Here is a 15,263-nt window from a genome sequence, read left to right as displayed (position 1 = left end):
ATAAATAAAAAAATAAAATGGAAATAATAACAAAATTTAAATAAAATGGGAAAAAAAAATTCTAAATCTTTTGTGGCCCAATTTAATTATATATATATATATATATATATATATATATAATAAATAAATATTAAATATATATATATAAATAAAATGGAAATAATAACAAAATTTAAATAAAATGGGAAAAAAAAATTCTAAATCTTTTGTGGCCCAATAATTGGATTTAATTATTGATAATATAAATAATTGATAATACAATTATTAATTCCAAATGTTGCATCATTGTACTGGAAGCATCAAGCCCATTGCATTGTGGGACAGTGCTCTTTGCCGTCATCGGTGTATTTTTTGCATGTATACTGAAGAAATAGTATGCACAGTATGCTATTCTGAACATAGCCAGAGTCTGTAGTGTTTTGTACGACAAGTAAAAATATCACAAACACACTCTAACATCCGCTCACAGACACAGACAAACAGTACCTCAGCAGAAAACTGGCCTGCTAAACCACATCAGTACGGGTTTAACCGCACCGTCTCTTTCTGTGTGGCTTCAGGACCAGATTGAATGCCATTCAACATCATAAATTAGAAACAGAATGAAAAGGAATGAAAAACAGCCTCAGAAAACCCACACAGGCTATTGCTCTTGTGAAGTAAGTGCTTAAAGAGAAAGATTGCTTTCATTCAGGTAGTGCTTCGTTTCTAGAGCGACCTTTGACCCTCATCACTGCCAGGCGTGGCTCAGGGGCATCTTGGGCATGTGTGAGTGCATCTCCACCGGCTGATTCGGGAGACCGTCGCTCCTGTACGGGATCGTCTTCTCGTTGGTCGTGGGGATGTATGACGAGTCCTGCAATCAGAAAGAAAGAGAAATACATTTTTTATTCAGCAAGGTTGTATTCAATTGATCAAAAGTGACAGTGAAGACATTTATAATGTTACAAAGATTTCTATTTCTAATAAATGCTGCTCTTTTGAACTTTCTATTCAACTGTGAATCCTGAAAAATAAAATGTATAATGTTTCCACAATAATATTCAGCAGCACAACTGTTTTTAACATTGATAATAATCAGAAATGTTCAAAAATCAGCATTTTAGAATGATTTCTGAAGATCATGTGACACTGAAGACTGGAGTAATGATGCTAAAAATTCAGCTGCGCATCACAGAAATAAATTACATTTTAACAGATATTCACATAGAAAACAGCTATTCTAAATTGTAATAATATTTCACAATTTTACTGTTTTTACTGTATTTCTAATCAAATAAATGCAGCCTCTGCGAGCAGAAGAGACTTCTTTCAAAACATAAATAAATCTCCTTTTGTGCTCCACAGAAGAAAAACAAAACATACAGATCAGTGCTGTTGTTGTTAAATAAAACGAATACTAAAACTATTAATATGAATTTTGTGAAATAAAATAAAATACAAATATTATATGAAAAGCCTAAGAACTAAAGAACTAAAATTTATAAAACTAAAACTGAAATATAAATAAATTAAAGCTAAATAAATAGAACAGAAATAACAACATAAATATTACATAAAGACTTAAACTTACAAATTGTAATTGAAAAATAGAAATGTTTTGTGGGCAGTACTAAATTTTACGAAATTAATAAAACAAACTGAAATAAAAATAAAGCTAAATAGAATAGAACATAAATAAAATAAATTAGAGCAATGTAAACACACAAAACTTAACTGAAAATTTGAAATAAAAGAAATACAAAAACTGAAATAAAAATAAAGCATACACACACAAACACACACACACACACTCACTCACTCTCACTCTCACTCTCTCACACAATCACTCTCACACACACACTCTCTCTCTCTCTCTCTCTCTCTCTCTCTCTCTCTCTCTCTCTCTCTCTCTCTCTCTCTCTCTCTCTCTCTCTCTCTCTCTCTCTCTCTCTCTCTCTCTCTCTCTCTCTCTCTCTCTCTCTCTCTCTCTCTCTCTCTCTCTCTCTCTCTCTCTCTCTCTCTCTCTCTCTCTCTCTCTCTCTCTCTCTCTCTCTCTCTCTCTCTCTCTCTCTCTCTCTCTCTCTCTCTCTCTCTCTCTCTCTCTCTCTCTCTCTCTCTCTCTCTCTCTCTCTCTCTCTCTCTCTCTCTCTCTCTCTCTCTCTCTCTCTCTCTCTCTCTCTCTCTCTCTCTCTCTCTCTCTCTCTCTCTCTCTCTCTCTCTCTCTCTCTCTCTCTCTCTCTCTCTCTCTCTCTCTCTCTCTCTCTCTCTCTCTCTCTCTCTCTCTCTCTCTCTCTCTCTCTCTCTCTCTCTCTCTCTCTCTCTCTCTCTCTCTCTCTCTCTCTCTCTCTCTCTCTCTCTCTCTCTCTCTCTCTCTCTCTCTCTCTCTCTCTCTCTCTCTCTCTCTCTCTCTCTCTCTCTCTCTCTCTCTCTCTCTCTCTCTCTCTCTCTCTCTCTCTCTCTCTCTCTCTCTCTCTCTCTCTCTCTCTCTCTCTCTCTCTCTCTCTCTCTCTCTCTCTCTCTCTCTCTCTCTCTCTCTCTCTCTCTCTCTCTCTCTCTCTCTCTCTCTCTCTCTCTCTCTCTCTCTCTCTCTCTCTCTCTCTCTCTCTCTCTCTCTCTCTCTCTCTCTCTCTCTCTCTCTCTCTCTCTCTCTCTCTCTCTCTCTCTCTCTCTCTCTCTCTCTCTCTCTCTCTCTCTCTCTCTCTCTCTCTCTCTCTCTCTCTCTCTCTCTCTCTCTCTCTCTCTCTCTCTCTCTCTCTCTCTCTCTCTCTCTCTCTCTCTCTCTCTCTCTCTCTCTCTCTCTCTCTCTCTCTCTCTCTCTCTCTCTCTCTCTCTCTCTCTCTCTCTCTCTCTCTCTCTCTCTCTCTCTCTCTCTCTCTCTCTCTCTCTCTCTCTCTCTCTCTCTCTCTCTCTCTCTCTCTCTCTCTCTCTCTCTCTCTCTCTCTCTCTCTCTCTCTCTCTCTCTCTCTCTCTCTCTCTCTCTCTCTCTCTCTCTCTCTCTCTCTCTCTCTCTCTCTCTCTCTCTCTCTCTCTCTCTCTCTCTCTCTCTCTCTCTCTCTCTCTCTCTCTCTCTCTCTCTCTCTCTCTCTCTCTCTCTCTCTCTCTCTCTCTCTCTCTCTCTCTCTCTCTCTCTCTCTCTCTCTCTCTCTCTCTCTCTCTCTCTCTCTCTCTCTCTCTCTCTCTCTCTCTCTCTCTCTCTCTCTCTCTCTCTCTCTCTCTCTCTCTCTCTCTCTCTCTCTCTCTCTCTCTCTCTCTCTCTCTCTCTCTCTCTCTCTCTCTCTCTCTCTCTCTCTCTCTCTCTCTCTCTCTCTCTCTCTCTCTCTCTCTCTCTCTCTCTCTCTCTCTCTCTCTCTCTCTCTCTCTCTCTCTCTCTCTCTCTCTCTCTCTCTCTCTCTCTCTCTCTCTCTCTCTCTCTCTCTCTCTCTCTCTCTCTCTCTCTCTCTCTCTCTCTCTCTCTCTCTCTCTCTCTCTCTCTCTCTCTCTCTCTCTCTCTCTCTCTCTCTCTCTCTCTCTCTCTCTCTCTCTCTCTCTCTCTCTCTCTCTCTCTCTCTCTCTCTCTCTCTCTCTCTCTCTCTCTCTCTCTCTCTCTCTCTCTCTCTCTCTCTCTCTCTCTCTCTCTCTCTCTCTCTCTCTCTCTCTCTCTCTCTCTCTCTCTCTCTCTCTCTCTCTCTCTCTCTCTCTCTCTCTCTCTCTCTCTCTCTCTCTCTCTCTCTCTCTCTCTCTCTCTCTCTCTCTCTCTCTCTCTCTCTCTCTCTCTCTCTCTCTCTCTCTCTCTCTCTCTCTCTCTCTCTCTCTCTCTCTCTCTCTCTCTCTCTCTCTCTCTCTCTCTCTCTCTCTCTCTCTCTCTCTCTCTCTCTCTCTCTCTCTCTCTCTCTCTCTCTCTCTCTCTCTCTCTCTCTCTCTCTCTCTCTCTCTCTCTCTCTCTCTCTCTCTCTCTCTCTCTCTCTCTCTCTCTCTCTCTCTCTCTCTCTCTCTCTCTCTCTCTCTCTCTCTCTCTCTCTCTCTCTCTCTCTCTCTCTCTCTCTCTCTCTCTCTCTCTCTCTCTCTCTCTCTCTCTCTCTCTCTCTCTCTCTCTCTCTCTCTCTCTCTCTCTCTCTCTCTCTCTCTCTCTCTCTCTCTCTCTCTCTCTCTCTCTCTCTCTCTCTCTCTCTCTCTCTCTCTCTCTCTCTCTCTCTCTCTCTCTCTCTCTCTCTCTCTCTCTCTCTCTCTCTCTCTCTCTCTCTCTCTCTCTCTCTCTCTCTCTCTCTCTCTCTCTCTCTCTCTCTCTCTCTCTCTCTCTCTCTCTCTCTCTCTCTCTCTCTCTCTCTCTCTCTCTCTCTCTCTCTCTCTCTCTCTCTCTCTCTCTCTCTCTCTCTCTCTCTCTCTCTCTCTCTCTCTCTCTCTCTCTCTCTCTCTCTCTCTCTCTCTCTCTCTCTCTCTCTCTCTCTCTCTCTCTCTCTCTCTCTCTCTCTCTCTCTCTCTCTCTCTCTCTCTCTCTCTCTCTCTCTCTCTCTCTCTCTCTCTCTCTCTCTCTCTCTCTCTCTCTCTCTCTCTCTCTCTCTCTCTCTCTCTCTCTCTCTCTCTCTCTCTCTCTCTCTCTCTCTCTCTCTCTCTCTCTCTCTCTCTCTCTCTCTCTCTCTCTCTCTCTCTCTCTCTCTCTCTCTCTCTCTCTCTCTCTCTCTCTCTCTCTCTCTCTCTCTCTCTCTCTCTCTCTCTCTCTCTCTCTCTCTCTCTCTCTCTCTCTCTCTCTCTCTCTCTCTCTCTCTCTCTCTCTCTCTCTCTCTCTCTCTCTCTCTCTCTCTCTCTCTCTCTCTCTCTCTCTCTCTCTCTCTCTCTCTCTCTCTCTCTCTCTCTCTCTCTCTCTCTCTCTCTCTCTCTCTCTCTCTCTCTCTCTCTCTCTCTCTCTCTCTCTCTCTCTCTCTCTCTCTCTCTCTCTCTCTCTCTCTCTCTCTCTCTCTCTCTCTCTCTCTCTCTCTCTCTCTCTCTCTCTCTCTCTCTCTCTCTCTCTCTCTCTCTCTCTCTCTCTCTCTCTCTCTCTCTCTCTCTCTCTCTCTCTCTCTCTCTCTCTCTCTCTCTCTCTCTCTCTCTCTCTCTCTCTCTCTCTCTCTCTCTCTCTCTCTCTCTCTCTCTCTCTCTCTCTCTCTCTCTCTCTCTCTCTCTCTCTCTCTCTCTCTCTCTCTCTCTCTCTCTCTCTCTCTCTCTCTCTCTCTCTCTCTCTCTCTCTCTCTCTCTCTCTCTCTCTCTCTCTCTCTCTCTCTCTCTCTCTCTCTCTCTCTCTCTCTCTCTCTCTCTCTCTCTCTCTCTCTCTCTCTCTCTCTCTCTCTCTCTCTCTCTCTCTCTCTCTCTCTCTCTCTCTCTCTCTCTCTCTCTCTCTCTCTCTCTCTCTCTCTCTCTCTCTCTCTCTCTCTCTCTCTCTCTCTCTCTCTCTCTCTCTCTCTCTCTCTCTCTCTCTCTCTCTCTCTCTCTCTCTCTCTCTCTCTCTCTCTCTCTCTCTCTCTCTCTCTCTCTCTCTCTCTCTCTCTCTCTCTCTCTCTCTCTCTCTCTCTCTCTCTCTCTCTCTCTCTCTCTCTCTCTCTCTCTCTCTCTCTCTCTCTCTCTCTCTCTCTCTCTCTCTCTCTCTCTCTCTCTCTCTCTCTCTCTCTCTCTCTCTCTCTCTCTCTCTCTCTCTCTCTCTCTCTCTCTCTCTCTCTCTCTCTCTCTCTCTCTCTCTCTCTCTCTCTCTCTCTCTCTCTCTCTCTCTCTCTCTCTCTCTCTCTCTCTCTCTCTCTCTCTCTCTCTCTCTCTCTCTCTCTCTCTCTCTCTCTCTCTCTCTCTCTCTCTCTCTCTCTCTCTCTCTCTCTCTCTCTCTCTCTCTCTCTCTCTCTCTCTCTCTCTCTCTCTCTCTCTCTCTCTCTCTCTCTCTCTCTCTCTCTCTCTCTCTCTCTCTCTCTCTCTCTCTCTCTCTCTCTCTCTCTCTCTCTCTCTCTCTCTCTCTCTCTCTCTCTCTCTCTCTCTCTCTCTCTCTCTCTCTCTCTCTCTCTCTCTCTCTCTCTCTCTCTCTCTCTCTCTCTCTCTCTCTCTCTCTCTCTCTCTCTCTCTCTCTCTCTCTCTCTCTCTCTCTCTCTCTCTCTCTCTCTCTCTCTCTCTCTCTCTCTCTCTCTCTCTCTCTCTCTCTCTCTCTCTCTCTCTCTCTCTCTCTCTCTCTCTCTCTCTCTCTCTCTCTCTCTCTCTCTCTCTCTCTCTCTCTCTCTCTCTCTCTCTCTCTCTCTCTCTCTCTCTCTCTCTCTCTCTCTCTCTCTCTCTCTCTCTCTCTCTCTCTCTCTCTCTCTCTCTCTCTCTCTCTCTCTCTCTCTCTCTCTCTCTCTCTCTCTCTCTCTCTCTCTCTCTCTCTCTCTCTCTCTCTCTCTCTCTCTCTCTCTCTCTCTCTCTCTCTCTCTCTCTCTCTCTCTCTCTCTCTCTCTCTCTCTCTCTCTCTCTCTCTCTCTCTCTCTCTCTCTCTCTCTCTCTCTCTCTCTCTCTCTCTCTCTCTCTCTCTCTCTCTCTCTCTCTCTCTCTCTCTCTCTCTCTCTCTCTCACACACACTCACACTCTCTCTCACCCACACACACTCACTCGCACACACACACTCTCTCTGACACTAAAATAACATTGACTTGGAATGACATGAAGCGGAGTAAATAATGAATTTGGAAATGTTTTTTTGGGGGGGTGGGGGGGGGGGGGGGGGGGGGGGGGTGAGCATTTCTTTAAATTTGAATTCAGTTGTAGTTTTTTTACTGCTCTCACACGCATTACCTTAGGGCTGCGCTCAAACTGTTGCTCAGGGTTGGACTGCCACGAGCAGTTTCTGGCTCTCAGCAGCTGTCTGACGGCGGCCAGCATGCCGATTCCCAGCGTGACGGTCAGAAGGAAGGCGCTGAGGAACGTCTTAAAGTACCGCCGACTCCAGACACACACTGTTACACGACAGAGACCAGACTATAAACAACACAAACGCCCAACGTCTTCACAAGACACTCATCTCTGATCCCACAGGAAACACTAGTGCTCAGATGCTGCTCTTCAAAGAGTTTTCTGGACAATCGGAAGATCACATTTTTCTCAGATGTTTCTCGTAAATTTCTTTAGTCAACAGCTGACATACAGTAAGAAATGAATACAGTGAGATAAATGAATGTGGAGCGGATCAGATTATTTCATGAGAAATGCTTGACTTCATATTGGGGTTATTACCATTAGCTCAAATTAAAACCATAAAAACAACTTATTTTAGTTCAGCTGTAGTTGCCAAGGGAACGTTTCTCATTTTCATTTAAAGTTGAAATACTAAAATAACTAAAACTAAATCGAATAAAACTTAAACATACGCTTACAAAACTTCAATGAAAATCAGATGTTTTGGAAATTTAATTAAAATGTATTGTTTATTATTATTGTTAAAATGTATTTATGTACAGTACCAGAGTACTAAAAATAATACAGTTAAATTAAAGTTGAACAGAACAAAATAGAAATAAAATAAAATAAAATACGAATATTAAATTACTTAATCTTACAAAACTTAATTAAAAATTAAAATGTTTTGCTGGCAGTACTAAAGTACTAAAATTAATAAAAGTAAAACTCAAAAATATAAATGAAAGCAAAATAAAAATACCAAAAAAGAAAAAAGAAAAAAAAAAAAAAAAAATGAAAATGAAAAAAAAAATCAAAAAACCTAAAATAAAAAAAAAAAAAAAAATTTTATAAATCAAATTTGGGAAAAAATAAAACAGATTTCATGGGGCCCTAAATTAAAAGGTAGCTGACAAATTATGTTTACATTCATTTTTGAGGTCTAACAAACATGTTGAATGTTTTCCCTTCCCGTTAATGCTATGAAATAAATATTGTAATTGATATCGAAAAAAAAAACCAAAAAAAAAAAAAAAAAAAAAAAAAAAAAAAATGAAAATGACAAACAACATCATAAAACCTAAACTAAAACAAAAAACTAAAATTTTATAAAAACTATAAGGACATTTAAAAAAAAAGACAAAAACACACAATGACTATAACTTAAAAAAAAAAAAAAATCAGTGATTGAAATGAAAAAATGTTTTGGTGGCAGTACTGAAGTAGTAAAATTAATAAAACTAAATTAACGCTAAATAAAATAGAATATAAATAAAATATAAATATGAAACTTAAAAACTGTTGAAAATTAATCATCTTGGCAAATCTGAGAACAGTTTGAGACTTTGAGAAAAAAAAAAAGGGAAATGAATTTCATGTAGTGGAAATGTTTGGTACAACACCCAAACAAACTCTTACTGAAATCTCTTATACTGTGATATCAACCTCAAATGTGGAACACGACGTGTTTAGATTTATGGCTTTGGTTTTTTCAAGGTTTAGAATAAAACATGTTTTGAAAAATATAGATTTCATATAAAACTTGAAAATAGTAGCCAAGTGTCTTCTTCAAAAAGAGACCAAACTTAAATCTGTGCATTCAAGATAGAAACTTCAGGTATTAAATGGATTATAACTTCTGACTAAATATAATTCAGTACCATAAAGTCTCCTAAAAATACAAAATATTAAATAAAAAACATGATCCAACTTAAATATGGTGCATTTATTTCATTGAAGTAAAATTTGGTCGTTTTTGACCACCACACAAGCAGCAAAAGAAGGTTATAATTCTCATCTTTGCTGTGAACGAGGCTGAATAAAGCAGTAGTCTCTCCGTTTAATCGCATTACTGTCAAGGCAAAGCAACAGAGATATTAAAGAGATCTCAATAGTGTTTTCGGCTCCGCGGGTTGTTTTGGTTCCCTGCACATTCTCTTATAAAGCCACTCATCCAAATGGCGTTTGAGACACACCACTCGCCCCCTCACTGCTTCATGGAAACAGCATGAGCCATTGTGTGTGTGTGTGTGTGTGTGTGTGTGTGTGTTTGTGTGTGTGTGCTGCTTCCAGATCGCCATGGAAACCTGCAAAATGTCAATATGCTACTTCATGTCCTTTGTGACCGGACCGGACTGGATCCGAGCCAAACCTACGGCGATCAGCCGGAGAACAGGAAGGCTGGATCTGTATATTGACTGAGGGAGCTTCTTCTCCAGCTGTTGCTGATGTTATAACAGAAACATCTGGCTGCTGTTTAGGTTATGAATGAATTATTGGATTCTTTTGTCCAAAAACAAACCCTTTCCCTGAACCTCTTTATCCGCTTGACACAATCCAACCAGCACATTTAAGGTTTTTAAAGTGGTTAGGGTTTTTAAACGCAGGAAAGGAAATGCACATGTGATATCTTGAAAACAGATTCAATAAAGTCTCAAACTGTTCTCAGATTTGCCAAGATACCAAAGTGTGCAATCAAAGATCTTAATATGAATATGATCTGAGCTGCTCTCCATTGTATCACAGCTTCCGACTTGTGTTTATGAACATGTCTTTTTATTCCTCCAAAGCAATTTAAGGAGGAACATCTGAGACTTATATATTCATAAAGCGAAAACATCCTTCTGGGAAGAAATCAGCACAGAATCTCCTGAAACCTGTCAAGAATATCAAGGTCATATTTCATATAACTAACTAACTAAATAAATAAATAATAAATGATATAATGACTAAATAATAAATATAAAATAACTAGCTAAATAAAAATACAGTAGAAAATGAATAAATAAATACAAATAATAAATAGCTTACAATTCACCACAAAATCAAATAAACACAAATAAATAATATAACCTATTTAAATAGCTTACAATTCACTACAATTAAGGACTATTCCATAACAAAATTGCATTACTGCAATGCAATGCAAAAAAAACCTCATTACTGTAATGTGGAAAATAATGCTTGTGAAATATTTATATATTAACATAAAACTGTAAAGTATTTATACTTCATGATTCAGCAGCATTTGTTGAACTACATTTAATTTATGCAGTTTAAATGGTTTAAATGTAATTTAATTTAAAAATGAAAATTCTGTCATCTTTTACTCTAAAGAAGATATTTGGAAGAATGTTGCAAAGTAACCAAACAGTGTCTTGTCATTGACTTCCATGGTCAGTGGGGACCAGAAAATTCATACAGGTTTTGAGAGTAAATTTTAATTTTTGGATGAGCTATCCCTTTAAAATAAGTTATTTGATCAAAAAAAAAAAAGCTATTACAGTAATACAAATCTAATGAGAATCAGCACTGAGAGTTACAAATACACTCAAAACTAAAACATCTGGACATATTGCAGTAATGAGAATTTGTGGAGAAAACGCGCTGAAAATGAAGTCCTAAAATATGCTTCATTCTCTGTACGCAAAAATATAATTTCTCATTTTTCAGCACTGTGGAGCACAGGTCGAAAAAGAAAAAGCGGAGGAGGAGGATGAGGCAGAGGAGGAGATGAAGAGAAGAATTCATTTCCTCACCAGGATGCCGACTAATGTGCAGCTGAGGTCGTTCTGAAGCCAAGTCCATGAGAAAGCGGTGCTGACACTTCTCACTGCTGGGATACAGGCAGTATTTCCCCCGGACCAGCTCTGAACAACAGCACAGTTCATTCAGACGCACAACAGGCCATTTAGAACGGCTCAGAGATCACAGGACGGCTTTAGTGTTTCTGTCTGGGACCATGTTTAATGTTTGGTGCTGTATGTACCTGTGATGTCGTCCACATACTCCACCGATGAAGCTGCGCAGCTGCGATTACAAAGCTGGTACGCGTCTGATCCGAGTCCGTTAGACAGGTGACAGTTCACACAGCTCCTGACAGATCACATGATTACGATCGTTATAATGCAAACCGAACGACAAGGGGTCAACAGAGGATGTAAACGCCTAGTACAAAACTACAAACTTTGAAGGTGCTGCAGAAAAGTGGTTGCAAAAAAAAATTATGATTTCATATTTTAAATTATTTAACATTAATTTATTAAATTAATAAATATTACATAAATCAAGGTTATTATAGTTAACTAAAACTAAAGTGAAAACCATTCAAAAACATTTCCGTTACTTGAAAATAAAAAAACCCGTTCCATTTCAGCTAGTTGCCAAGCAATATTTCTCATTTTAATTTAGTTTAACCTGATGTACTAAGAAAACTAAAACTGAAATAAAAATGAATAAAAACTATATAGACATACATAATTAAAAAATAAATAAATAGTTTACAATTCACCACAAAAACAAATGAATAAATAAAATATACATAAATACTACATAATACTATACATAAAATTATAGATTTTAAAATTTATTTATATACATTATAACTTAAGATTAACTTTATGTACTTAGATAACTAAAACTAAAATAAACACACACACACACACACACACATATATATATATATATATATAACTATTAAAACTGACAAAAATAAACAACTAAATGACTAAAACTAAAATTAAAATGAAAACGGAAAATATTAAAATAAAAACTGATTCCTGGGACCATGTTTAATGTTTGGTGCTGTATGTACCTGTGATGTCGTCCACATACTCCACCGATGAAGCTGCGCAGCTGCGATTACAAAGCTGGTACGCGTCTGATCCGAGTCCGTTAGACAGGTGACAGTTCACACAGCTCCTGACAGATCACATGATTACGATCGTTATAATGCAAACCGAACGACAAGGGGTCAACAGAGGATGTAAACGCCTAGTACAAAACTACAAACTTTGAAGGTGCTGCAGAAAAGTGGTTGCAAAAAAAAATTATGATTTCATATTTTAAATTATTTAACATTAATTTATTAAATTAATAAATATTACATAAATCAAGGTTATTATAGTTAACTAAAACTAAAGTGAAAACCATTAAAAAACATTTCCGTTACTTGAAAATAAAAAAACCCGTTCCATTTCAGCTAGTTGCCAAGCAACATTTCTCATTTTAATTTAGTTTAACCTGATGTACTAAGAAAACTAAAACTGAAATAAAAATGAATAAAAACTATATAGACATACATAATTAAAAAATAAATAAATAGTTTACAATTCACCACAAAAACAAATGAATAAATAAAATATACATAAATACTACATAATACTATACATAAAATTTAAAATTTTAAAATTTATTTATATACATTATAACTTAAGATTAACTTTATGTACTTAGATAACTAAAACTAAAATAAACACACACACACACACACACACATATATATATATATATATATATATATAACTATTAAAACTGACAAAAATAAACAACTAAATGACTAAAACTAAAATTAAAATGAAAACGGAAAATTTTAAAATAAAAACTGATTCAAATTATTAACAAAAACTATAATAGTATCTCAATGATACTAAAATAACACTGATTTAAATATAATTAAATTATTTAAATAATTCTAGGAATTTACATAAATACATTTAATAAGATTTTTATGACATAATTTCCCATTCGCCCATATTCTTTGTACAAAATAATTTCATACTTATTTTCATGTGACCGACACTCGGTTATGTTCTAAATTTAGACAATGTCCAGAATGGCATACTACTCGTACTATTTCTACTTCATTTGCCAATGTGTGGCATAAAACCGGAGCACACTGCATCCCACAATGCAATGCGCTTGATTTGATCTGAATGAACTGAAAATGCTCTCAATATCTTGACTCATTATTTGGTTGCAGTACAAAGAGTTGAGACATTTATCATGCATTTTAAAAAATACTTGCATTTTTAGAAATACTACACTGTATATACTTTGCAGTATGCAGTATTCTTGTACTTCATTCCACACATATCCTAATAGGTGATTATACTAAACTTTTAAGTATGCAAAATTATTAAAATCAATACAACTAGTATATGCTGTGCAGTACACTTGTATTCCATTCAGAAGATTGTCTAAATAGGTGATCATGCTAAACTTAAGCATGTAAAATTATTTCAGAACTAAAATTACTCATGCAACATAATGAGGTTGTGTAGCATGCTACTTTATTGGTGAATACTGCATAATGTTTCACATATAACTTATAAAAACAGTTACAGTACATACTGTGCAGTACGCAGTATGATTGTATTCTTTAAGTATGCAAAATTACTTCAGAACTGAAATTATACATGCAATGTGATGAGGTTGTGCAGCATACTACTTTATTGCTGAATACTGTTTCACATACAGTACAACTCTTAAAACTAGTATACAGTATATACTATGCAGTATGCATTAAACAATATGCTTGTATACTTCAAGTATTCAAAATAACTGTATACTTAAAAAAAAAAAAAAAAAGATTGTATGCTTCAATTGAATGCTTGAAGTTTGCAAGTATGCAACATTTCAGAACTGGAATTACACATGCATTGTAATGTGATGTGATGTGATTGTGTTACTTTATTGTTGAATAGTGCACTATTTTACATGCAACTCTTTTAAAAATAATATATAGTATAAACTGTGCAGTATACAGAATGCTTGTTTTCCATTCAGAACATAACCTAAAGTGTCAGTCACATGAAACTTATTTGTAAAATGATTTTGTACAAAGAATATAGGCAACAGGATATGATGTCATTCCCCAGGATGTCTGTTTTTAATAAATAATATTACAATTATTATTAAATTTATTTATACAAATTACTAAAACTACTGAATGTAATAATGAATTATATTTATATAATTAATTATAATTATATTTTTTATTAATTATTAATTTATTAAATTACTAATGCTATTAAAATAATTTAATAAATATATCTGATCTACTCCACTTTTCTGCAACACTTTTAAAGTTTGTTCAATAAGAGTTACATCCTCTATTGGTCGCTTTACAAATTCACAGGTCCGAGTTGAACTTTGTATGCAGCAAAAGACAAAACTCTTGCACATGCATTCCTGCTTTTTTTGCACATGAATGAAAGTGAATAGAAGGCAAAGTCTAGTGTGACGCCCCTTTAGAAAGGTATAAAAACTCCCTTGCAGCTTCAGTGAGTGTTTAAGTGTGTGATTGACAGCTGTTCTAACCAATCAGTGCGAGCGGTTACCAGTGTGATTGACAGGAGCTGTCGCAGATGGGGCATTTCTCACAGAGGGCTCCAGATCGCCGGCTGTCGTCACACACACACTTGCCACACACACACTTTCCCCAGCCGCTGCAAATCAAGCCGTCGTCTGACACACAGCTCTCGGTGGAGACGGGACAGTCACAGGTCTCACCCGTCCAGCCAGGAAGACACACACATTCACCTGAAACACACTGGCCGTGTCCTGAAACGTGAAAAAGACAACAAAAACACACGCATTTGTATAATGGTACATGATGTGTCCATTCTAGAGATTTGTCTGTTGTTCAAATCAATTCACATTATTTATAATGAATAAAATTAGATCGACTACCTTTCATTTGTAAGCTATTTATTTCTCAGGATTATCCAAAAATAGGATTCACGAAGGATTAATATATATTTACCATTTTAAAAAGTAAAACCTTTATAGTATATTATAAAACAAATGATTTGTTATTATATTTACATTTTTCAATTTTATCCAAAAACAGAAATGATCAACTGAATATTTAATAAATAAAACCTTTTTAAATTCCAAATTTAATAGTAATATTTAATGTTTTGATATATTAAAATGTATAAAAAATGATATAAAACTTTATAGATCTATCTATCTATCTATCTAATTACCAAGTTAAATTTTTATTTCAAATTTCATATTAATTATACACACAATATATACACATATACATTATACATATTAAAAAATATAAAAAATGTGTATTTCAAAAAGATTTTATATTATAACATTAAAACGTTTTAATATTTACAATTTTATATTTCATCCAAAACATTATCAAATAAATATTTTATGAACATTAATATTTAATATATTAATATTAAAATACATAAAATATATATAACTTTAAAAACTTTAATAATGTATTAATTATTTATACATATTTTATATTTTATTATTACAATATATATTTAAAAAACACCTACATACATACATATCCATTATTTAACTATTTAAAAAAAATCTAGTTGAGATTAAAATCTCTTTTACAAGAGTGACCAGGCCAAGAGAGCAGCAACAAAGAACATAAAATATACAACATTTCCATTACGACAGCAAAACACAACACAATCATGAGTACAATAGTACCTTGAACTCATTTAAAGATGGAATTTTTTGATTTTGTAGATTATTCCAAGCAACAGAAGCTTTATATTTAAAAGCTCTGTTCGGACCCCAGGGACATTGACACACACACACACACACACACACACACACACACACACACACACACACACACACACACACACACACACACACACACACACACA

General features: G+C 36.6%; 1 protein-coding gene across 1 annotated transcript in view; it reads right to left on the bottom strand.

The window, feature by feature from the left end:
* Positions 1-217: 217 nt before the first annotated feature.
* Positions 218-15,263, bottom strand: part of LOC107568809 (integrin beta-6-like) — a 39,767-nt gene continuing 24,721 nt past the window's right edge. Inside the window, exons 11-15 of the mRNA XM_016254800.1 lie at positions 13,953-14,175; positions 11,426-11,532; positions 10,371-10,481; positions 6,733-6,893; positions 218-856 (exon numbers count right to left, since the gene is read on the bottom strand). Of these exons, the coding sequence (XP_016110286.1) occupies positions 731-856; positions 6,733-6,893; positions 10,371-10,481; positions 11,426-11,532; positions 13,953-14,175 (728 nt within the window). The 3' untranslated portion in view covers positions 218-730. The remainder of the gene's footprint in view (positions 857-6,732; positions 6,894-10,370; positions 10,482-11,425; positions 11,533-13,952; positions 14,176-15,263) is intronic.

The sequence above is a fragment of the Sinocyclocheilus grahami genome, unplaced genomic scaffold, assembly GCF_001515645.1.
Source record: "Sinocyclocheilus grahami isolate Dianchi unplaced genomic scaffold, SAMN03320097.WGS_v1.1 scaffold1282.1, whole genome shotgun sequence".
In the NCBI taxonomy this organism is placed as follows: Eukaryota; Metazoa; Chordata; class Actinopteri; order Cypriniformes; family Cyprinidae; genus Sinocyclocheilus; species Sinocyclocheilus grahami.
The sequence above is the reverse complement of the archived record's forward strand: the minus strand, read 5'-3'. Positions and strand labels throughout refer to the sequence as shown.